Genomic DNA, 24,489 nt, shown 5'->3' with positions numbered 1-24,489 from the left:
TGAGGACTTCTGGTACTCACAAGTATAGTAAAATGTGCACACGCACACGCACACACACACGCGCACACAGTATACTGTTTTTAAGGGTCTTTATTTTACACATAACACAATTCAAGTGTACATACCGTTTCCCACACATGTTAAAAACAGATGTTTGGTTGTAAATGTAATCCATGTTCTTTAATTGAGTGTTGGGTTGGTTAGAGTGTTGGGTTGGTTAGAGTGTTGGGCAGGTTAGAGTGTTGGGCAGGTTAGAGTGTTGGGTTGGTTAGAGTGTTGGGTTGGTTAGAGTGTTGGGCAGGTTAGAGTGTTGGGTTGGTTAGAGTGTTGGGTTGGTTAGAGTGTTGGGCAGGTTAGAGTGTTGGGTTGGTTAGAGTGTTGGGTTGGTTAGTGTTGGGTTGGTTAGAGTGTTGGGTTGGTTAGAGTGTTGGGTTGGTTAGAGTGTTGGGTTGGTTAGAGTGTTGGATTGGTTAGTGTTGGGTTGGTTAGAGTGTTTGGCAGGTTAGAGTGTTGGGTTGGTTAGAGTGTTGGGTTGGTTAGAGTGTTGGGTTGGTTAGAGTGTTGGGCAGGTTAGAGTGTTGGGTTGGTTAGAGTGTTGGGCTGGTTAGAGTGTTGGGTTGGTTAGAGTGTTGGGTTGGTTAGAGTGTTGGGTTGGTTAGAGTGTTGGATTGGTTAGTGTTGGGTTGGTTAGAGTATTTGGCAGGTTAGAGTGTTGGGTTGGTTAGAGTGTTGGGTTGGTTAGAGTGTTGGGCAGGTTAGAGTGTTGGGTTGGTTAGAGTGTTGGGTTGGTTAGAGTGTTGGGCAGGTTAGAGTGTTGGGTTGGTTAGAGTGCTGGGTTGGTTAAAGTGTTGGGTTGGTTAGTGTTGTGTTGGTTAGAGTGTTGTGTTGGTTAGAGTGTTGGGTTGGTTAGAGTGTTGGATTGGTTAGTGTTGGGTTGGTTAGAGTGTTGGGTTGGTTAGAGTGTTGGGTTGGTTAGAGTGTTGGATTGGTTAGAGTGTTGGGTTGGTTAGAGTGTTGGGCTGGTTAGAGTGTTGGGTTGGTTAGCGTGTTGGGTTGGTTAGAGTGTTGGGTTGGTTAGAGTGTTGGGCTGGTTAGAGTGTTGGATTGGTTAGAGTGTTGGGTTGGTTAGAGTGTTGGGCTGGTTAGAGTGTTGGGTTGGTTAGCGTGTTGGGTTGGTTAGAGTGTTGGGTTGGTTAGAGTGTTGGGTTGGTTAGAGTGTTGGGTTGGTTAGAGTGTTGGGTTGGTTAGAGTGTTGGATTGGTTAGTGTTGGGTTGGTTAGAGTGTTGGGCAGGTTAGAGTGTTGGGTTGGTTAGAGTGTTGGGTTGGTTAGAGTGTTGGGTTGGTTAGAGTGTTGGGCAGGTTAGAGTGTTGGGTTGGTTAGAGTGTTGGGTTGGTTAGAGTGCCGGGTTGGTTAGAGTGTTGGGTTGGTTAGAGTGTTTGGTTGGTTAGTGTTGGGTTGGTTAGAGTGTTGGGTTGGTTAGAGTGTTGGATTGGTTAGTGTTGGGTTGGTTAGAGTGTTGGGTTAGTTAGAGTGTTGGATTGGTTAGTGTGTTGGGTTGGTTAGAGTGTTGGGTTGGTTAGAGTGTTGGATTGGTTAGAGTGTTGGGTTGGTTAGAGTGTTGGGTTGGTTAGAGTGTTGGATTGGTTAGAGTGTTGGGTTGGTTAGAGTGTTGGGTTGGTTAGCGTGTTGGGTTGGTTAGAGTGTTGGGTTGGTTAGAGTGTTGGATTGGTTAGAGTATTGGGTTGGTTAGAGTGTTGGGTTGGTTAGAGTGCTGGGTTGGTTAGAGTGTTGGGTTGGTTAGAGTGTTGGGTTGGTTAGAGTTGGTGTTGACACTACCGAACACGTCTTCCAGAAGGACAGTGTAGTTGATGCTCTTCACCTCTGGGCCTCTGGCTTCCCTGCTCCAGTCCACGTTAAACTGTGGACAATCAATAAAGTTGATTCAATTCAACAACAGCAAGACAAAGGGCAGAAGACAAGACAAGACACTGGACTAGGCCCTCATTGAGGATGACAGTTGACTTGCTTAGTTAAATAAAGGTTAGATGTACAAAATGAAATCACTGGCACACTAGTAACGTCCCTGAATGTAGAGGTAGACATGGGTTATGCACGCCAAATACATTCACAAAACATGACAGCATTGGCATTAAAATAGTGCAATGTTAGTGGTAGAAAAGGCATGTGCATTATTTTTCAGAAAGTGTGTTAGCTCCACAGAGACAAGAGTCCCAGGCGGATACAGGTAAATGCCAGGCATCAGCAGAAGACAATCAGGAAAATAACAGAGCCTGGATGATGGGCCAATCAACACAAAGCAAGTCCTCAAGCAGATATAGGCAACTCTTCTGTCATCACAGTGAGAAAAAATGTGAGGACGTGAAGATACAAAGTCACGGCAGCTATTGTCACTCTCACGTGGGTCCGTGGAGCAAGTTTAGAAAGGCAGTTTACCCCACCAAGGGATCCCTGACTAGTTTGGGCTTTAGACTGCGTGAGGGAGAGAGGAGCTGGGAACCAGTGATAGTACACTGCTAGAGAACGAAGAGAGAATGACAGAGACAATACAGAAGCACATGCTCACACACACACACGCACATGCAAGCTCACGAGCATGCACACACACGCGAAGAGACTGATTCACAAACAGTGCTCTCTCTCTCTCTCAATTCAAGAGGCATTATTGGCATGGGAAAAAATATGTTTACATTGCCAAAGCAAGTGAAATGGATAAAGTGAAATAAACAATAAAAAGTGCAGATGGATCTTCTTAGCTGGCTCTGTGCCAAACACTAAATCTCTCTCATGCTAAATGACCCACTGAGTCTCTCACCTTCAGGGCGTCATCAGGCAGGACAGGGGAAGCAGGGTTCTCTCGCCAGTTGATCCCTGCCAGAAAGGCATGGTAGTCCATCTCCTCAGAGCCTGCATCAAACCTGGACACATCACAGGACTCTCAAAGATGAACTGTTGTATAAGCACACTTCCACTCCCAGTACTACTCCTCTTTCTTTCAGATCTAATTTCTTACTTCTTGAGGAGGGCCCTCAACAGGTCCTCAGCCAGTGGCAGCTGGAAGGCCTTACAGATGGTCCTGGCCTCCTTTGTGGAGAGATGACCAGTCCTGGATACACAGACCAGACCGGACGAGCACAAATATTAGGCAAGCACAGATGAGGAATCATCATTGATGAAAGGCTTGAGTGTGTGTGTGTGTGTGTGTGTGTGTGTGCGCGCACGTGCATGCATGTGCGTGTGTGTGTGAGAGGCCACAGTTGTTTTCCCTGTGTTTTTGAGTAGTCTGGAGCCAGTCCTTGACATTATGACATACCGTCTTCATTACAGGGGCATTGGATAGGGAGGACATTTTAGACAAATCTGAAACTAACCCAGGGTAACTACATGGCCACATAAACAAGCTATGCTGATTGACCCTGTGGCGTGGCTAGCTATCAATTTCCTTTATGCCACAGTTCTACTATGTGTGTGTGTGTGTGTGTGTGTGTGTGTGTGTGTGTGTGTGTGTGTGTGTGTGTGTGTGTGTGTGTGTGTGTGTGTGTGTGTGTGTGTGTGTGTGTGTGTGTGTGTAACCGCTACATAATATGTAGGTCTGTGGGGATCATCTGGTTCCAATGCTCCACTCACACACTGCTGGAACTAATTGCTGCTACTCAAGCAGCTAAGGATCTGGGGCCGCTGGCCAACTGATTGATGGCGGGCCGTGACGGTACCTGCCTGTGTGGCTCTGTGTGTGTGGGTATGGGGTATATACACTATATATACAAAAGTTTGTGGAAACCCCTTCAAATTAGTGGATTTGGCTATTTCAGCCACATCCGTTGCTGACAAGTGTATAAAATCGAACAGACAGCCACGCAATCTCCATTGACAAAAATTGGTAGTGGCCTTACTGAAGCGCTCAGTGACTTTCAACATGGCACTGTCATAGGATGTCACATTTCAAAAAAGTCAGTTCGTCAAATTTCAGCCCTGCTAGAGGTGCTGTTATTGTGAGGTGGAAATGTCTAGGAGCAACAATGGCTCAGCTGCGAAGTGGTAGGCCGCACAAGCTCACAGAATGGGACAGGTGAGTGATGAAGCGCGCAACGCATTAAAAATCATCTTGTCCCTCGGTTGTAACACTCATTACCGAGTTCCAACGCCTTTGGAGCGTCGGGAGCTTCATTAAATTAGTTTCCATGGCTGACAGCAGCACACAAGCCTAAGATCACCATGCGTAATGCCAAGCGTCGGCTGGAGTGGTGTAAAGACTCTTTAAAGTTTGGTGGAGGAGGAATAATGGTCTGGGGCTGTTTTTCATGGTTCGTGATACGTCCCTTAGTTCCAGTGAAGGGAAATCTTAATGCTACAGCATACAATGACATTCAAGACAATTCTGTGCTTCCAACTTTGTGGCAACAGTTTGGGGAAGGCCCTTTCCTGTTTCAGCATGACAATGCCCCCGTGCACAAAGCAAGGTCCATACAGAAATGGTTTGTCGAGATTGGTGTGGAAGAACTGTGTGTGTGTGTGTGTGTGTGTGTGTGTGTGTGTGTGTGTGTGTGTGTGTGTGTGTGTGTGTGTGTGTGTGTGTGTGTGTGTGTGTGTGTGTGTGTGTGTGTGTGCACACCCATACATGTACAGTGAGCACCAAAACTATTGAGACAGTGACACATTTTTTGTATTTCAGCACTTTGGATTTGAAATTATACAATGACTATGAGGTTAAAGTGCAGACTGTCAGCTTTAATTTGAGGGAATTTTCATCTATATCAGGTCAACTTTTTGTACATTAACTTTTAAACTTTAGTATTTGGTTCCATATTCCTATCACACAATGATGACATCAAGCTTGTGACTCTACAACTTGTTGGATGCATTTGCTGTTTATTTTGGCTGTGTTTCAGATTATTTTGCGCCCAATAGAAATTAATGGTAAATAATGTATTGTGTCATTTTGGAGTCACTTTATTGTAAATAAAAATAGAATATGTTTCTAAACACTTATAGTTAAAGTGGATGCTACCGTGATTACGGATAGTCCTGAATGAATCGTAAATAATGATGAGTGAGAAAGTCACAGAAGCACAAATATCATACCTCCAAAACACGCTAACCTGTCACCATTACAATAACAGGGGAGGGGAGTAACAGGGGAGGGGAGTAACAGGGGAGGGGAGTAACAGGGGAGGGGAGTAACAGGGGAGAGCGTTCTTCTTGTGTGATCTCATGTTGATCACGTGATTTAATGTGAAGTTAATGTGATAACATGTGAAGCAACGTGTCAACATGTAAAGCAACATGTGATAACGTAAAACTACACGTGACAACATGTGAGCGAGCACGTTAAAACACAATCTCATGTGAAATAAATGTGACAACATGGGTTGGCAAAATCTTAATGTGATAAAATGGAACTACACATGACAACATGTGAGCAGATATGAAAACACGATTTCATGTGAAACATGTGATACCAAATTTTACAGCTAAATTAATATGATGCATAATGTGGACATTATGGAAATCAGGTATATATTTATTGCCAAGAATACACTTCTGCATTTTGCCTAAAGTTGCAGAAAAAATGAAGTAAATATATATAAGAACTTGGTGTTATTTCTAAATGACAGTATTCTGCTGTATTCTTATTTCAATTACTGTAAAATCTGGGACTGTGACCACAATTGGGATTTAAACTCATACCCTCTCGGTTGCTAATAACCTGAAATGTCCTGCTACAGCGCAGCTACACCACCAGATCTGTGAGCATGAAAGAGATATGGGCCACAGACTTATTGGCAAGAATGCGTTTCTGCACTTTGCTTAAAGCTGTCCAGAATCAAGTAAATAATTAATGTCCAATTATCTCCACCAACGTAAAACTAGCAGTGCTCAACGACACGACATTGTGGAATACACATTCATTCTTTAGGGATTTGAACTTGCAACCTCATGGTTGGGAGTGCAGCAATGTTTCAGACTTTGTAAGAGAACGTGTCAGTAATGAGCTGCACTGCAAAGAGTTTATTGTGCATTTTCCAGTAAGTTAATTATTATTATTTATTTATTTTCAGGCCAGTTGAGAACAAGTTCTCATCTACAACTGCGACCTGGCAACTTGTTGATGTGAATTTGTAATTTCTTACCTGGAAACTACTATTTAGTAAGTTATTGTAATATTTACAGTCATTTTACCAGTAACTCACAGGACTCTTGCTGCCACTAGCAATCCATGCCAGTGATCTACTGTGCATTCATTGACTCTTCTGTTGACAACATGGGCATCACTTAGCAGCGGCAGCATACTGTAGCAGCGGCAGCCTATCAGAAGCCTATCTGAAGATTGCAGGTGTAGTTTATTGGAGGCGTGGCTTTCAGCCAACTCTTTTTGGTCTCCCATGGAAGGGAATGTCATCCCAGTTAATCTGGTGTGTTGTATTCTGTTAATATGTTCTGTGGAAGTCTGTTCATAAGCAAAGCTGTTAATTATGTAGCCTTGTTAAAGGCTGAAATATGTCCACGCACTACAGAAGACCAATCAATATTTAATAGCTAGTCTCCATGTTACTGTATTACTTGCATACTTACCATACCACCATACCAGACATTTCTGAGTTTCCTAACTTAATGCTGCGTTTGTAACCAAGTGTAAAGTGGGAATTTACCACATACGACTAGGAAAAATCAACTTGAACGGCCCTCCAACTGGTAATTGCTGGTGGGAAACTCGTCCGTCATCCTGAGCTCCCCGTTCTCCCACATGCTGACCTCTGACGTTACCTACTAAGGAAATTACCTTTATAACAGCATTTTTGGCAGTTAAATGCAACAACAAAACATTATTAATAAAAAGCTATTTATTCATATGGTTTTTGAACACTATAATTTGTTTACAAGCATGATACCTGTACTTTTAGATTATGGTTTACGCAGCTTGTTGGCCATTAGCCAATCAGTGTTTCTCAACGAGTTGAAAGCACATGAATGCATCCAACTGGTATTTACGACTTCACAACTGGTAAATTACCACCTCCCACATGGTTATGAACGCAGTATTAAAATGTAAAATATTGAGTAGAAAAATGTACCATGATACTAGATTATCTGCACATGTACTCTAAAAGGTACCGACCAGTACCATGTGAGTTCCTATTTGTACCTCTGTACCCTTGACCATTTTGTACACCAGGGAACAACACGGTACCATAACGTAGTTATAGCTCCGACACTGCCAAAAGACCAGCTATGCAGGTGTCGGCTATTGCGTGTTTATGCTTAAACCTAGGCCTTTTGCTCACGAGTGGCGCAGCGGTCTAAGGCACTGCATCTCAGTGCAAGAGGCATCACCACAGTCCCTGGTTTGAAACCAGTCTGAATCACATCCAGCCGTGATTGGGAGTCCCATAGCGCACAACTGGCCTAGCGTCATCTGGGGTAGGCCGTCATTGTAAATAAGAATTTGTTCTTACCTGACTTGCCTAGTTAAATTTTATTAAATTATGTCAAATGTCCCTGAACACTGCTACTTTTTTCTTTGGTGTTGTTGGATAATCACACAATTATTGACTTGATTCCGGGCAACTTTTAGCAAAGTGGAGGATTGTATTCTTGCCAATAAATCTGTGGTCGATCGTTGTCATTGTCACAGACCTGGTGACAAATCAGGAAATTCAGGTTGCTGTCATCTAAGAAGTCGTGAGTTCAAATTCCAAGTGTGGCTGCGTCCCAAGTGTGCTAGCCAATGTTGAGGTCAATTACATTTAAGTTCCAGTCAATTCAGAAAGTAAACCAGATTCCAAATTCCTGATTTTACAGCATTGAACATAATTGGAATTATAATTGGAATTTCTGAATAGAGTTCATTGTTGTATATTTACTGACAAAATAGAGTTAGAAATTACATTAAAAGTTGTTTCCACTATTTTCACCGTAACCCAGTAGCCGGTAACTTACTATAAAATAATAAGTGCATCTAAAGTATCCTATACGTTTAAATCTAATTGCAAGTGAGGCATGCCAAGTTGAATTGCAGGACAGGCCAAAAAGTAGCGTACCCCCAAGTGCATTGCGATTGACAGTATTTACAGTGCCTTCGGAAAGTATTCAGACCCATTGACTTTTTCCACATTTTGTTACGTTACAGCCTGATTATAAAATGTATTTAAAAAAATGTATCCTCATCAATCTACACACAATACCCCATAATGACAAAGTGAAAACAGGTTTTTAGATTTTGTGCAAATGTATTAAACACAAATACCTTATTTACATAAGTATTCAGACCCTTTGCTATGAAACTAGAAATTGATCTCAGGTGCATCCTGTTTCCATTGATCATCCTTGAGATGTTTCTAGAACTTGATTGGAGTCCACCTGTGGTAAATTCAATTGATTGTACCCTGATGTAGATAGCTTGTCTGTCGAAACATTGGTTATTAGGTTATTAAATTATTGCATCTGAGCTCTTAGAGTGTGTGGCTCTCCTTTTCATTTTCATATTCAGTTGATTGGACATGATTTGGAAAGACACACACCTGTCTCTATAAGGTCCCACAGTTGACAGTGCATGTCAGAGCAAAAACCAAGCCATGAGGTCGAAGGAATTGTCCATCGAAGTACAGATCTGGGGAAGAGTACCAAAAAATGTCTGCAGCATTGAAGGTCCCCAAGAACACAGTGGCCTCCATCATTTTTAAATGAAAGAAGTACGGAACCACCAAGACTCTTTCTAGAGCTGGCCGCCTCGCCAAACTGAGCAATCGGGGGGGTGACCAAGAACCTGATGGCCACTTTGACAGAGCTCTAGAGTTCCTCTGTGGAGATGGGAGAACCTTCCAGAATCATCTCTGCAGCACTCCACCATTCAGGCCTTTATGGTAGAGTGGCCAGACGGAAGCCACTCCTCAGTAAAAGGCACATGACAGCCTGCTTGGAGTTTGCCAAAAGGCACCTAAAGACTCTCAGAGGGAAAGATGAACGGAGCAAAGTACAGAGAGATCCTTGATGAAAACCTGCTCCTGAGCGCTCAGGACCTCAGACAGAGCGAAGGGTCACCTTCCAAGAGGATAACGACCCTAAGCACACAGCCAAGACAACGCAGGAATGGCTTCGGAACAAGTCTCTGAATTTCCTTGAGTGGCCCAGCTAGAGCCCGGACTTGAACCCGGAAAGACCTGAAAATAGTTGTGCAGCAACGCTCCCCATCCAACCTGACAGAGCTTGAGAGGATCTGCAGAGAAAAATGGAAGAAACTCCCCAAATACAGGTGTGCCAAACTTGTAGCGTCATACCCAAGAAGACTCTAGGCTGTAATCGCTGCAAAAGGTGCTTCAACAAAGTACTGAGTAATAGGTCTGAATACTTATGTAAATGTGATATTTCAGTTGTTATTTTTTATAAATTAGCAAAAATGTCCAAAAAACTGTTTTTGCTTTGTCATTATGGGGTGATGTGTGTAGATTGATGAGGATACATATTTTTTAATCCATTTTTTAATAAGGCTGTAACCTAACAAAATGTGGAAAAAGTCAAGGGGTCTGAATACTTTCTGAAGGCACTGTTTATAGCAAAACACTAATACAGTATCGTATTACTGTAGAAATATACAGCACAATGACAAATATTTCCCACAAAACAAACAGCAATTGCTACCAGTGTAATTTCATGTTACATGATTTCACATGTGGAAAATCCCATGATTTCACACGTTGAATGTGAAATTTCACGTGATATCATGTGAAAACATGTGTTTTTGGAACATTTCACATGTGAAAATGTTTTTGGGGGAACAATTCACATGTAATATTTCACATTTGAAAACTTGTTTTTGGAAATCTTATTGTGATATTACACGTGAAATCTTGTGAATACTTGGTTTTGGAACACTTCACATGTAACATTTCACATTTGAAAACGTGTTTTTGGAACACTTCAAATGTGACATTTCACATGTGAAATAATGTGAAAACATGTTTTTGGAACACTTCCATCAATCAAATATATTTATAAAGCCCTTTTTACATCAGCCGATGTCACAAAATGCTGTACAGAAACCCAGCCTAAAACCTAAAACAGCAAGCAATGCAGGTGTAGAAGCACGGTGGCTAGGAAAAACTCCCTAGAAAGGCCAGAACCTAGTGAGAAACCTAGAGAGGAACCAGGCTCTGAGGGGTGGCCAGTCCTCTTCTGGCTGTGCCGGGTGAAGATTATAACAGAACATGGCCAAGATGTTCAAACGTTGATAGATGACCAGCAGGGTCAGATAATAATAATCACAGTGACATTTCACATGTGAAATCAAGTTTTTTTTGGAGCACTTCACATTTAATGCCTCAGTGCACAAAGCGAGGTCCATACAAAAATGGTTTGTCGAGATCGCTGTGGAAGAACTTGACTGGCCTGCACAGAGCACTGACCTCAACCCTATCGAACACTTTGGCTACAATCCAGGCCTAATCGCCCAACATCAGTGCCCGACCTCACTAATGCTCATGGCTGAATGGAAGCCCCACAGCAATGTTCGAACATCTAGTGGAAAGCTTTCCCAGAAGACTGGAGGCTGTTATAGAAGCAAAGGGGGACCAACTCCATATTAATGGATTTTGGAACGAGATGGTCGACTAGCAGGTGTCCACATACTTTTGGTCAGGTAGTGTAATTTGCATCTGTTTAAGTCTATCAAAGGTGTGCGAGTTTGAGCATGTGCAGATCTTGGTGATAGGCCTATGGAATAATTATTTCTGAATCAGCACTAATTAGATTGAGCAATAAAAGCCCTAATCGTGTTCTTCTTAAATTAAAGTAGTTTTTGACAGTATGGAGCACAACACGAGGGAGTTTAGAAGGGAGGAACTCCCTTAAACTTTTATTCCATATGGCTGGGAACCGCACTGCAGCAAGAACACATTTTTCACTGGCTGTCCACTGGTCACAAAAACAATGATTAATAGGCAGCTTAAACTTCTTCAATTCAACCATTATTGGGTTCAAATACACATTTAGATTTGTGAACATCCATCCACAACAACCACAATCCGTAAGGCGCAAATAGCTAAATGAGAGAGCAACAGTGTGATTCACATCAATGCGCTATCTAGATATCAATAATAAGTGATATCCGTATCGCCGTAGACTACACCACTGCTGTCATCCTTACCTCCAAGCGTTTATTTAAGTTGGATCATCTCTGGATGCCGACAGCAGTCACACCATTGGAAGAAATAGCTTTGACTGTAGCCTACAAAGCCTATTCCTGCTCCTAGTGGTTCATCATAATGGTCTCTGATTTGTGGTCAGACTTGCTCAGGCAGAACAAACTTAAAATTGCCCTTTTTTCTATGCTGATTTGAATGCACTTGAGAAAACAGAAAGGTGTCAGAAAACGTTCACGCAAACATCCTTTCTGATGTTAAAAGTAATCCTAGAAGTAATCATCTCGTTTTTCTAAAGTATGTGTAAACATGTATCTGTAAACATGTGATCCGTTACTCCCCAATTGTGTGTATGTGTGTGTACCTGCGTGTCCGCGTCCCTGTATGTCTGTGCTTGAGTGTGTGTATGACTCCCTACCTGTGTCGGTCCTCGTGTGTGAAGGCTCTGGTCATGTCGGAGAAGCTCTCAAAGTGTTTCTTGCGTAGGTGGTCCTGAGCCACAGCCAGCATGAGGCCCACCTCTGCCTCGGGCTGCTGGCGCTCACAGAAACAACGACCGAGCATCATCACCTCATGCTCCGACAGACCACACTCCAGACCCACCAACAGGCCCCTGGCAAAAACACACACACACACACACACACACACACACACACACACACACACACACACACACACACACACACACACACACACACACACACACACACACACACACACACACACACACACACACACACACACACACACACACACACACACACACACACACACAACCAGAAACATTTGCTTCAAGGATCTGCTTATAAACTGCTTATGAACACCATAGTTTGATGACTACTAAATCTTGGTACTGGGGCTCTAGTTCCTGGCCTTGGATCTGGACTTGTTTTTGATCTGAGGATCTGAATCAGAAAACACCCAAATTAATTAATTGGGACCATACTGTAAACAGCTGTTTAGAGAGAGAAGAGAGGAGTAAGAGAGGAGTCCTACATGAAGGGTTGGTAGAGGATCAGTCCAGTGTTTCCAGGGTCAGAGGAGAGAGGGATAAAAAAAGAGAAGAGGAGAAGAGGAAGAAAGAGGAGTGTACTACCTGAAGGGTTCGTAGGGGATCAGTCCAGTGTTTCCAGGGTCACTGAGGGTGAGGAACTGTTTAATCTCATTCTGTTTGTCCTCAGGGATGGAGCGGATCTTACTGATGATAGAGCCCATGTTAGCCCTGGGGAACTGGATAGAGAGGAGACGATGAGATGAGGAGAGGAGAGAGAAAAAGAGAATAAACAAGAAAAGAAGAGGAGAAAGTGCATCCCACCTCCTCAGCGTGTTGCTCCATGTAGTTGAAGGCGTACTCATCAGCATCGATCAGCTGGAAGCCCTGGTTGTTGAGGTTGATCCTGGCTCCTACATACAGGTCCTGGGCACTGAAATACTGGGATATCTCACTCTTAAACAGCTTCTGACCAGGCTTCTTCACTCTGCCACGCTCAAGGAACTTACCCGCCAACACACCTGGAGCGGGGGGGGGGGGGGGGGGGGGCACAGAAGGGGACGTTTGAATATGTGGAAGAAGTCATCTCAACCTATCAAAGTAGACACTTCCACTTTCCTTCACTGCGGAAGAGAGGATGAGGAGAGAAAGTAAAGTAATCCCCATTAGTATGTCTACTTGTCTCTTATGGGTATTCTAGAAGTGTCGACTGATAGCCAAACGGTCCCTACCGGTGTTCCTCTGAGGTGGTTCGAACACACAGATGGTGTCGTCACTGAGGTAGAAGGAGATTATGAAGAGTCTATCTCTGTCGATGGGATTTTCAGTCACCATCTTCCCCATAAACCTCAGCACGTTGCTCTCAAGGCCTTGTCTGGTAGGGGGAAACACACACACACACACACACACACACACACACACACACACACACACACACACACACACACACACACACACACACACACACACACACACACACACACACACACACACACACACACACACACACACAGCGAGAGGAGTTAACACATATATAGACACAATGTAATTCTCCCATTTAGGCTGTAAGGACAAAATGGGAGAATCTGGGAGAATCGAGCAAGGGCTGAATACTTTATATACGCACCGTAATAAGTATGAGGTTTCAAGAAAATACACTCCACTCTGTATTTATTTGGACAGTGAAGCTAAAATGTGTAAATTTGGTTTTATAATCTGTCAATTTGGCTCTATAATGAGTGAGAACGTTAGGGGGAAAAAGCTTACCTCTCATCATACCAATAACAGGGGAGGTTAGCATTTTTTGTGTGGTATGATCTTTCTCACTCATCATTATTCACGATTGTCCATCATCATGGCAGCATGTGTTCAGAAGCATCCTCTATTCTTATTTACAAAAAGTTTGTAGTCACAAGCTTGATGTAATCATTGTGTGCTAGGAATATGGGAGCAAATACTAAACTTTGGACAATATTAATACACTATTAGTTAATTTGTCAAAATACTGACTTCTTCAAATGGGGGGACTAGATACATAAAGTGCATTCATTTCTAAATGGTAAAAAAGATATGTACTGTCACCTCATAAAACATTTGATATCAAATCCAAAATGCTGGAGTATAGAGCCTAATTAATACATTTTAGCTTCACTGTCCAAATAAAATACAGAGGGGAGTGAATCAAGTTTAAAAAAAGAGAAAAACTTATGAGAGGTAAGTTACAAACGACAATGTCTTATGGCGCTTTGACTTGAACTGTAGTGACCTATCCTAAGTAGTATCTCCAGAGTGGTGCTTTCTTGACTCTCACCTGTCTTTCTCCATGAGCTTGCGGAAGTCTTTCTGTGGGGGTTTGGGCAGCAGGCCCTGGCAGGAGCACAGTGAGTCCTCTTCAGAGCCAAAGCCATTGTAGGGAGGTACAGGCCTGGGGGGCTTAGGGGCCAGAGGTGCCTTGTACTGTACTGGGCTGAAGTCCTCTGAGAGAGAGAGAACAAAGAAATGGATAAAGAGATATATATACACTATACATACAAGGTCAGCATCCCGGAGTCGCCTCTTCACTGTTGACGTTGAGACTGGTGTTTTGCGGGTACTATTTAATGAAGCTGCCAGTTGAGGACTTGTGAGGCGTCTGTTTCTCAAACTAGACACTCTAATGTACTTGTCCTCTTGCTCAGTTGTGCACCGGGGCCTCCTACTCCTCTTTCTATTCTGGTTAGGGCCAGTTTGCGCTGTTCTGTGAAGGGAGTAGTACACAGCGTTGTATGAGATTTTCAGTTTCTTTGCAATTTCTCGCATGGAATAGCCTTCATTTCTCAGAACAAGATAGACTGATGAGTTTCAGAAGAAAGTTATTTGTTTTTTGGTCATTTTGAGCCTGTAATCGAACCAACAAATGCTGATGCTCCAGATACTCAACTAGTCTAAAGAAGGCCAGTTTTATTGCTTCTTTAAATCAGCACAACAGTTTTCAAGCTGTTCTAACATAATTGCAAAAGGTTTTTCTAATGATCAATTAGCCTTTTAAAATTATCAACTTGGATTAGCTAACACAACGTGCCATTGGAACACAGGAGTGATGGTTGCTGATAATGGGCCTCTGTATGCCTATGTAGATATTCCATAAAAAATTTGCTGTTTCCAGCTACAATAGTCATTTACGACATTAACAATGTCTACACTGTATTTCTAATCAATTTGATGTTATTTTAATGGACAAAAAATGTGCTTTTCTTTCAAAAACAACGACATTTCTAAGTGACCCCAAACTTTTGAACGGTAGTGTATATATATACAGTACCAGTCAAAAGTTTGGACACCTACTCATTCAAGGATTTTTCTTTATATGTACTATTTTCTAGATTGTAGAATAATAGTGAAGACATCAAAACTATGAAATAACACATATGGAATCATGTAGTAACCAAAAAAGTGTTAAACAAATCAAAATATGTTTTATATTTGAGATTCTTCAAAGGTGCCACCGATTGCCTTAATGACAGCTTTGCACACTCTTGGCATTCTCCCAACCAGCTTCATGATGTAGTCACCTGGAATGCATTTCAATTAACAGGTGTGCCTTGTTAAAAGGTAATTTGTGGAATTTCTTTCCTTCTTAATGCGTTTGAGCCAATCAGTTGTGTTGTGACAAGGTAGGGTTGTTATACAGAAGATGGCTCTATTTGGTAAAAGACCAAGTCCATATTATGGCAAGAACAACTCAAATAATCAAAGAGAAACGATAGTCCATCATTACTTTAAGATATGAAGGTCAGCCAATCCAGAAAATGTAAAGAACTTTTAAAGTTTTTTCAAGTGCAGTCGCAAAAACCATCAAGCGCTATGATGAAACCGGCTCTAATGAGGACCGCCACAGGAAAGGAAGACCCAGAGTTACCTCTGCTGCAGAGGATAAGTTCATTAGAGTTAACTGCACCTCAGAAATTGCAGCCCAAATAAATGCTTCACAGAGTTCAAGTAACAGACACATCTCAACATCAACTGTTCAGAGGAGACTGCATGAATCAGGCTATCAATGGTCAAATTGCTGCAAAGAAACCACTACTAAAAGACAACAATAATAAGAAGAGACTTGCTTGGGCCAAGAAACATGAGCAATGGACTTTAGACCGGTGGAAATCTGTCCTTTGGTCTGAGTCCAAATTTGAGATTTTTGGTTCCAACCACTGTGTCTTTGTGAGACGCAGAGTAGGTGAACAGATTATCTCTGCATGTGTGGTTCCCACCATGAAGCATGGAGGAGGAGGTGTGATGGTGTGGGGTTGCTTTTCTGGTGACACTGTCTGCGATTTATTTAGAATTCAAGGCGCACTTAACCAGCATGGCAACTACTGCATTCTGCAGCGATATGCTATCCCATCTGGTTTGCGGTTAGTGGGACAATCATTTGTTTTTCAACAGGACAATGACCCAACACACCTCCAGGCTGTGTAAGGGTTATTTGACCAAGAAGGAGAGTGACGGTGCTGCATCAGATGACCTGGCCTCCACAATCACCCGATCTCAACCCAATTGAGATGGTTTGGGATGAGGCGGACCGCTGAATGAAGTTAAAGCAGCCAACAAGTGTTCAGCATATGTGGGAACTCCTTCAAGACTGTTGGAAATAGGGTGGCTACTTCAAAGTTATTGAAATGTTCCGTATTGACTGACCTTCATGTCTTAAAGTAATGATGGACTGCCGTTTCTCTTTGCTTATTTGAGCTGTTCTTGTCATAATATGGATTTGGTCTTTTACCAAATAGGGCTATATTCTGTACATCACCCTACCATGTCACAACACAACTGATTGGCTCAAACGCATTAAGAAGGAAAGAAAATCCACAAATTAACTTTTAAGAAGGCACACCTGTTAATTGAAATACATTCCCGGTGACTACCTCATGAAGCTGTTTGAGAGAATGCCAAGAGTGTGCAAAACTGTCAAGGCAAAGGGTGGCTACTTGAAGAATCTCAAACTTAATTTTGATTAACACTTTTGTTGTTGCTACATGATTCAATATGTGTTATTTCATAGTTTTGATGTCTTCACTATTATTCTACAATGTAGAAAATAGTAAAAATAAAGATAAATCCTTGAATGAGAAGGTGTTCTAAAACTTTTGACCGGTAGTGTATAAATATACAGTGCGGCAAAAAAGTATTTAGTAAGCCACCAATTGTGCAAGTTCTCCCACTTAAAAAGATGAGAGAGGCCTGTAATTTTCATCATAGGTACACTTCAACTATGACAGACAAAATGAGAAGAAAAAAATCCAGAAAATCACATTGTAGGATTTTTAATGAATTTATTTGCAAATTATGGTGGAAAATAAGTATTTAGTCACCTACAAACAAGCAAGATTTCTGGCTCTCACAGACCTGTAACTTCTTCTTTAAGAGGCTCCTCTGTCCTCCACTCGTTACCTGTATTAATGGCACGTGTTTGAACTTGTTATCAGTATAAAAGACACCTGTCCACAACCTCAAACAGTCACACTCCAAACTCCACTATGGCCAAGACCAAAGAGCTGTCAAAGGACATCAGAAACAAAATTGTAGACCTGCACCAGGCTGGGAAGACTGAATCTGCAATAGGTAAGCAGCTTGGTTTGAAGAAATCAACTGTGGGAGCAATTATTAGGAAATGGAAGACATACAAGACCACTGATAATCTCCCTCGATCTGGGGCTCCACGCAAGATCTCACCCCGTGGGGTCAAAATGATCACAAGAACGGTGAGCAAAAATCCCAGAACCACACGGGGGGACCTAGTGAATGACCTACAGAGAGCTGGGACCAAGGTAACAAAGCCTACCATCAGTAACACACTACGCCGCCAGGGACTCAAATCCTGCAGTGCCAGACGTGTCCCCCTGCTTAAGCCAGTACATGTCCAGGCCCGTCTGAAGTTTGCTAGAGAGCATTTGGATGATCCAGAAGAAGATTGGGAGAATGTCATATGGTCAGATGAAACCAAAATATAACTTTTTTGGTAAAAACTCAACTCGTCGTGTTTGGAGGACAAAGAATGCTGAGTTGCATCCAAGGAACACCATACCTACTGTGAAGCATGGGGGTGGAAACATCATGCTTTGGGCCTGTTTTTCTGCAAAGGGACCAGGACGAATGATCCGTGTAAAGGAAAGAATGAATGGGGCCATGTATCGTGAGATTTTGAATGAAAACCTCCTTCCATCAGCAAGGGCATTGAAGATGAAACGTGGCTGGGTCTTTCAGCATGACAATGATCCCAAACACACCGCCCGGGCAACGAAGGAGTGGCTTCGTAAGAAGCATTTCAAGGTCCTGGAGTGGCCTAGCCAGTTTCCAGATCTCAACCCCATAGAAAATCTTTGGAGGGAGTTGAAAGTCCGTGTTGCCCAGCAACAGCCCCAAAACATCACTGCTCTAGAGGAGATCTGCATAGAGGAATGGGCCAAAATACCAGCAACAGTGTGTGAAAACCTTGTGAAGACTTACAGAAAACGTTTGACCTCTGTCATTGCCAACAAAGGGTATAAAACAAAGTATTGAGATAAACTTTTGTTATTGACCAAATACTTATTTTCCACCATAATTTGCAAATAAATTCATTAAAAATCCTACAATGTGATTTTCTGGATTTTTTTTTCTCATTTTGTCTGTCATAGTTGAAGTGTACCTATGATGAAAATTACAGGCCTCTCTCATCTTTTTAAGTGGGAGAACTTGCACAATTGGTGGCTGACTAAATACTTTTTTGCCCCACTGTATATAGACAAGGAGAGACGGGGGAGGGCAGATAAATAGATAAATAGAGAGAGACAACAACAGTTGAAGGAAGAGAGGAGAAAGAAGGAGAAAGAGTAGAGATGGAAAGAGAAGGCAACAGGGGTAACAGTAACCTATATAACCTTTGACCCCCTGAGGTCCCCAACAGGCCTCTCCATCATTGATCGGCTGTGACTAATACAGGGAATCGCCCCATAGCCAGCCTAACTTAACCTAGCCTAGAAACACATGAGAGGGGTGGGGGGCAAGCGCCCACAGACAAGAGTTTGGTTACTGCAGACTGGTTGAACCCCCCCCAAGAGCCACATGGCGCAAAGCGGCAGATATGTTGCCGAAAACACAAGTGCATGAATCATGCTGATAGCGGCTTCATTTGAAAGCTTCTCGCTCAGGGAGGCCAATTGGCTGGCGGCGGTGGGGCGATCACTGGTATTTGGTGTTGGTCAGGGCCAGGGAGACAGATAGGCCTGGAGCTGTTATCCTCACTTTGAGCACCTGGAAAATGTTATATATCTGAAATCTATCATTCCAAAACTTTGTTTACTATAATGTCAGTGCTGCAAATGCCACTCTATCACCCAAGTCCACCATTGTTGGTCCAGCCCTGGTTACTGTAAAGCACTTTGTTGTAAATGTTGTGTTTCATACAGTATATAAACACAATTTGATTGACTGTCAGGGATTATTGTAGGGCTCGCATGGTTTTGATACAATGGAGAGAATTGCATAAAAAATGTAATAATAATAAAATGATTATAATGACGTTATTTTAATCTCTAACAGGTCACAAATTGAGCCTTCACTAAATCTGAATGAAAAAATCTGAATTAGGGATATGGAGAGCATCTAAGAGTAAATTTACAACATTTTCAGATTATGAGAAATACTTGACAGTGGTACTGAAAACAGCTAAATAACATTGACATTGCAAAACAGGGGTACTTGAGTTGGTCAAGGGAGTGAAACGTGCAGTTTATTATACTTATACTGACACCCTGTGGTTATACACCAGAACTGCAGGTGATGGGCTTGGGTGTGGGATATGGCATTGTGTGTGTGTGTGTGTGTGTGTGTGTGTGTGTGTGTGTGTGTGTGTGTGTGTGTGTGTGTGTGTGTGTGTGTGTGTGTGTGTGTGTGTGTGTGTGTGTGTGTGTGTGTGTGTGTGTGTGTGTGTGTGTGTGTGTGTGTGTGTGTGTGTGTGTGTGTGTGTGTGTGTGTGTGTGTGTGTGTGTGTGTGTGTGTGTGTGTGTCTCACCAATGCCATATTTGGACCGGTAGAACTCTTTGGTGAAGTTGTCACAGTCACAGATGACCACCCTGCGTCCCCACACGTTGACCATGCCCCCCAGAGTCAGGTCACTGTCCTTATAGAACTGCTCATGGACCGCACCTGTCTGACAGAGAGAGAGAGACATTAGCTGAGAGTAAGCTCCCTTCTTACAGTAAAATATGCTGGATCAAACTGACCCTGTACACTCAAAGAAACAGAGATACAACTTCTGGAAACAAACAGCTGTTTCTACAACATCCCTTACAGTCACATAAACCCTAGTCTTATCTTCCATATAGCATTCAATATAGACAAATGTGTCAATTTTTGTCTCTAAAAAGACTCCCCAAGAGCACCTACTTTGAGGCTGTCCAGGATGTAGCGTCCTCCCTGGCCCATAGGACCAAAGACGTTGAGCACCGTACGGTCTGTGATATCTCCGGGCTGACGCTTGGGGCTGGGAGCATGCTGCAGGAGAGAACAGAGGAGAAAACACACCGATGGAGAAGAGTCAGAAACACACACGCACACACACACTTACACGGTATAGAAACACACATGCAAAGCTAAAACACACACATACACACGCACACACAGTACACCAAACCACATAACACCAAACACTACACCATCCACACCACACTACACCAAACCACACCACACTACACCAAACCACATAACACCAAACACTACACCAACCACACCACACCACACTACACCAAACCACACTACACCAAACCACCACCATAACCACAGCACACACAGATTGGCTAGTACTTGCCTCCTGGTTCTTGGTCATGGAAGCAGCATAACAGGGAGAAAGAGAAAGAACATAGACTAACAAAATCCTCATCATTTGTCTTGAGGGACAGATTTAATTTGTATCTGTGGAGAATCGTTATGTCCAAATGGCTCGGGGGTTCAGATGCAACCTTTCAGGATGACATTTATAGAAAGGCAACCGAACAAACAGCATGACAATCACTGGATTTTACAAAAGGAAAACAACTGGAAAGGAACGATGAGTTAGTGTCTGAACAGTGACTAGAGAAGAGATGAGGAAAGATGCTTCAGGGAGGCTAGATGTTACTGCAGACCTGTCAGAGTGGATGAGAGCTCTGTGAGGGAGGGAGGCCGAAGCCATTCAAGCAGAAGAGAAAGAGAGGCAACTTTCCTCTTTTGACTATACTTCAACCAAAACATATCACTCCCCTGATACAAATTCTTCAAAGCAGCGAAACAATGGTAGTTTAGATTTCCTATCTTCTGCCCTTTAATTTCCTCTTGAATGTTAAGGCAAAATGTAGATTTCCGCCTAAATAGACATACCCAAAAGTAATTATTGTTAATGGGATGGCCATAAACACTAACTTGTAATGCTGCATAGTTATAGAAAGGTTTGGAACTCACCTTTATGGTAGAAATAGTTCTAAATTAATCACTTTTGAGGACACAAGCTCAAATACATGTTTTCTAAAAAGAGCAATAATCAAATTATAAACAACTTAATATAATATTTCACCTTTATTATAACTGTAAAATAAATATTAGAATATTACGTGACTACAAATTTGGCCCCATTTCATATAACTGAAGACAGAGCATTTTCTGCCAAGCGTCCTCTGAGTGACACAGAGACAACATTCAAATATTTGAAGACTCGTTACAACTTCAGCTTTCCGCACAAAGTGATTTCGTACCTCTGTGGCAAAATAAAGTGGTCGTGTTTCAATTCTACAAAAATGATTTAGTGTTTTTTCATGTTGAGAGCTCTAAATCCGGTAGAGAATATCACAACAAGATAAACCCAGCTGCTGGATTCGCTAGATTGTTCCCTCTCCTATGCCGTCTCCCAGGCTGGGTTCCATCGCTCAGAGGCAGAGCAAATCAATTATTTGTCTGGATAGGCCAGAAAATGTGACACGCCACTCCCTATGCAAATGACAGGTGTGAAACCTGACACTGCAAGTCAACTCTGCTGACAGAGTGGTAGCGGAAAGTGTCTGCAAGCTTTCTGCTCCTATAAGGGAGTGGTTCCCAAACTGTGGGGCGCACGATAAAAAAAAAAGTATTCCTTTTTATTAAATGTTTTATTTTAAACTCAATCCGGCATTCAATTTACTCTTGAAAGTTGTAATCGTAGAATGCTAAAGGTGCAATTTTGAAATTCGGTAGTGCATCAGCAGTTTTCCTTTTGTCATTGCAGACGTTAGAGAGCTATTTATACAGTAAGTTGTCAGGAATGTTCAGATCAACTAGCCCATGTCAGGCAAAACATTTTAGCTAGGTTTTGTAGCCTATTGATTTTGTTGTAATGTCTGAGTCAATCAGATATCACATGAACACACATAGGATATGACAAAATGTGTAGAAAGCAGGACATTTGCTGTAAAATGGCAACAACAAAAAACACCTAATGCGGGATGCACCCCAATTATGGAAAAGGCGACCCGAGTGAAAAAAGTTTGGGAACCATTGCTTTGTACACACATTTCCCATCTAACCTTGGGCAGCTTGCTACGGTGCAGAAACTTAGGGGTGGCATCCCGGCCTGAGTTGGGGTAGATGACCTCCCTGATCTCTATGGTGTCATCGGCCAAGAAGTAGTGCAGGGTGAGTTCGCGCGGGTCCCCAAACATGTTCTCTGAGTCGTCCCAGTGGCAGTAGAACCGCAGCACATTGCGGTCGTGGTCCAGGAACTGCTTGAGCGTGTCCAGCCTCTCGTATGGACGCAGTGGCTTCATACTCTTCTCCATCTGTGGATACACAGACAGATTATTGATAATACGGTATACTTTATCAATACATAAAGTCTACAGTATACAGCTTGGTAGCTACAGATAATGTCTGTATGTATAGAAGTCATGTAATTGTGATAATAACAGATAAATAGATGTCAGTCATTGTTTTCTGACAGGTGGCATCTGTACAGTGAGCTGCTCTATCTGTCAGAGGACAATGTAAATCAATCAGCCTGAGTAGTTTCTGCTCAGTGTGACATGTTTCTCAGGCTTGCACCTTGGCATTAGATCAATAGCAAAGCACTATGTTCAACACAGAAGATGGTACCACTAAATCCATAATGACGCCTCTGTTATCCCTCTCTTCCTCCCTCTCACCCTCCCTCATTCCCCCTCCTCTCTAATCCCACCTCTTGTCGTAGGTTGCTGTAAGGGTCCAGGGGAGTGGAGTTGGGGGGGTTGAGTCGCACCCCCATCTTCCTGAGGAAGTTTCTGGTGAAGGGGTCACAGTCGGTGACCATGAAAATGCGTGAGTACAGCACCATCTGCTGGTTGATGTTGAAGTCGTGCACCGTGTAGAAGCACTCACCATCTGGAGGGGGCAGTGGGATGCGGTGCCGACGAATCAGCGTTCCTGAAAATAGGATTTTTTTTTTTATATCTTGTCATAGTTAAACCTCTTTAACATAGAGGGCTTTTCCTGTAATCATCTGTCTTTTTGCAGGTACTGGTTTCTGTTTGAATAGGGGATAGAAATTCAGGTAGATCTCAATCAGCAATTTACCTGCTCAAGACCTAGGTTAAAATACCTCACCTTGTGGTATTCCGCTGTTCTTTAATTCAGGCTCTACCACCTGGATGGTGTCGTCTTCCAGGTAGAAATAGATCTTACACTTCCTGACGCGGTACTTCTCCTCTCGCTTCTGAGGCACAGCCTCCTGGAAGAACGCATTGAAGCTCAGCACCTGAGGGAGGGATGGTGAGAATGGAGCAGTCTGTCCAACTCAGTCTGTCTATCTGTCTGTCAGTCTGTGTGTCTGTAATCTACTGCACCTTTCAAAGATTATTTAGAAAGCACAAAAAAATTCAATGACAGACCTGCTTGTCAAAGGCCACCCATGATGGAGTGTCACTGCCCTCTCCATTGGGGAAGATAGAATAGTTTGGTTGAGACTTCTGGCCCAACAGCAACTCCCCTCCAATGCCTGGCTTCCCTGAGCCCACCATCATACGGACCCCGTTCGAATAGTCAAAATGCTGGGACTTGTGGAATTTGTTTTTCCCCAACTGGATGAAAGGATGTCACAAGTCAGTCAAGTAAAGACTAGAACCATACGCAGAGAAAATATTATGGTTTGTAGCTTTATTTATTTTTATTTAACCTTTAAGTTTAGAGGATAATGTCAGAAATTCATCATATTCAATGTGTTTTCTTAAGGTTCTTGCAGCAAACAGGAATGCATTTTAATGCAATGAACTTGCACAATCTATGGACGATGCTGCTAGGGAACATGCTAGCGTAGCTAGCAAGCGCTATGTGTTGTTCTATTCGCCTCAATTCGCAAAATAGGCTAACTGGGGTCAATAATCCAAATAATCTAAAATGTATCCACTAATTTAACAGGAAACATTGCACAAAACTTACGTTTTTGTTGAGAGAATTTCCAGGCAGCATCGGCAGTGCCATGGTGGCATTAATTTGGATATAAATATACTTTTTCCTCCGTCCAACTAGTGAGAAGTTCTTTCGTCCTTCCCGTTTGAGGTTGCCATGGAGCGTGCTGTTATCTTGGGTTGCCTGGCAACAGTGAAGCGTCAGAATCTAGGGTTGCAACATTTTAGCAACATTCTAAGAAAATTGTAATATTGCACAGAAACATTTTGCTACAATGTAACATTTTAGGTATAATACACAAGCTAGACATAGTAATGATGACTAACTTGAAAGACTAAATCTGTCTGATTAAGGTAATTTAACTCAAATAGTAGGACAGGCAATTAACTGCACCCTAAATTCATAGCTGTAGGAAGGACACAGACATTATTTCATCTGAAAGAA

At 42.6% G+C, this 24,489-nt stretch overlaps 1 protein-coding gene across 1 annotated transcript; it reads right to left on the bottom strand.

Annotated features, from left to right (window-relative positions):
• Positions 1–75: 75 nt before the first annotated feature.
• On the bottom strand, positions 76–24,430 carry efhc2 (EF-hand domain (C-terminal) containing 2). The gene is made up of 15 exons (XM_071340841.1): positions 24,076–24,430; positions 23,529–23,717; positions 23,245–23,395; positions 22,841–23,064; positions 22,194–22,445; positions 20,050–20,157; positions 19,675–19,813; positions 13,957–14,122; positions 12,878–13,020; positions 12,471–12,667; positions 12,252–12,385; positions 11,574–11,768; positions 3,034–3,126; positions 2,836–2,938; positions 76–1,920 (listed from the first exon to the last, which is right to left on the bottom strand). The coding sequence occupies exons 1-15, from the start codon at positions 24,115–24,117 to the stop codon at positions 1,783–1,785; spliced, it is 2,274 nt and encodes a 757-aa protein (XP_071196942.1). The 5' UTR covers positions 24,118–24,430; the 3' UTR covers positions 76–1,782.
• Between the last annotated feature and the right edge of the window lie 59 nt (positions 24,431–24,489).

The sequence above is a fragment of the Salvelinus alpinus genome, chromosome 14 (genome assembly GCF_045679555.1).
Source record: "Salvelinus alpinus chromosome 14, SLU_Salpinus.1, whole genome shotgun sequence".
In the NCBI taxonomy this organism is placed as follows: domain Eukaryota; kingdom Metazoa; phylum Chordata; class Actinopteri; order Salmoniformes; family Salmonidae; genus Salvelinus; species Salvelinus alpinus.
The sequence above is the reverse complement of the archived record's forward strand: the minus strand, read 5'-3'. Positions and strand labels throughout refer to the sequence as shown.

Bases quoted from the DNA above. Each gene is read 5' to 3' on its own strand.
- efhc2 (XM_071340841.1), bottom strand. From the start codon at position 24,117: ATGGCACTGCCGATGCTGCCTGGAAATTCTCTCAACAAAAAC. The intron at 20,158-22,193 runs GTTAGATGGGAA...TCTCTCCTGCAG, and splicing joins ACCGTAGCAAGCTGCCCAAG to CATGCTCCCAGCCCCAAGCG. The intron at 12,386-12,470 runs GTGGGATGCACT...CTCTCTATCCAG, and splicing joins TGGAGCAACACGCTGAGGAG to TTCCCCAGGGCTAACATGGG.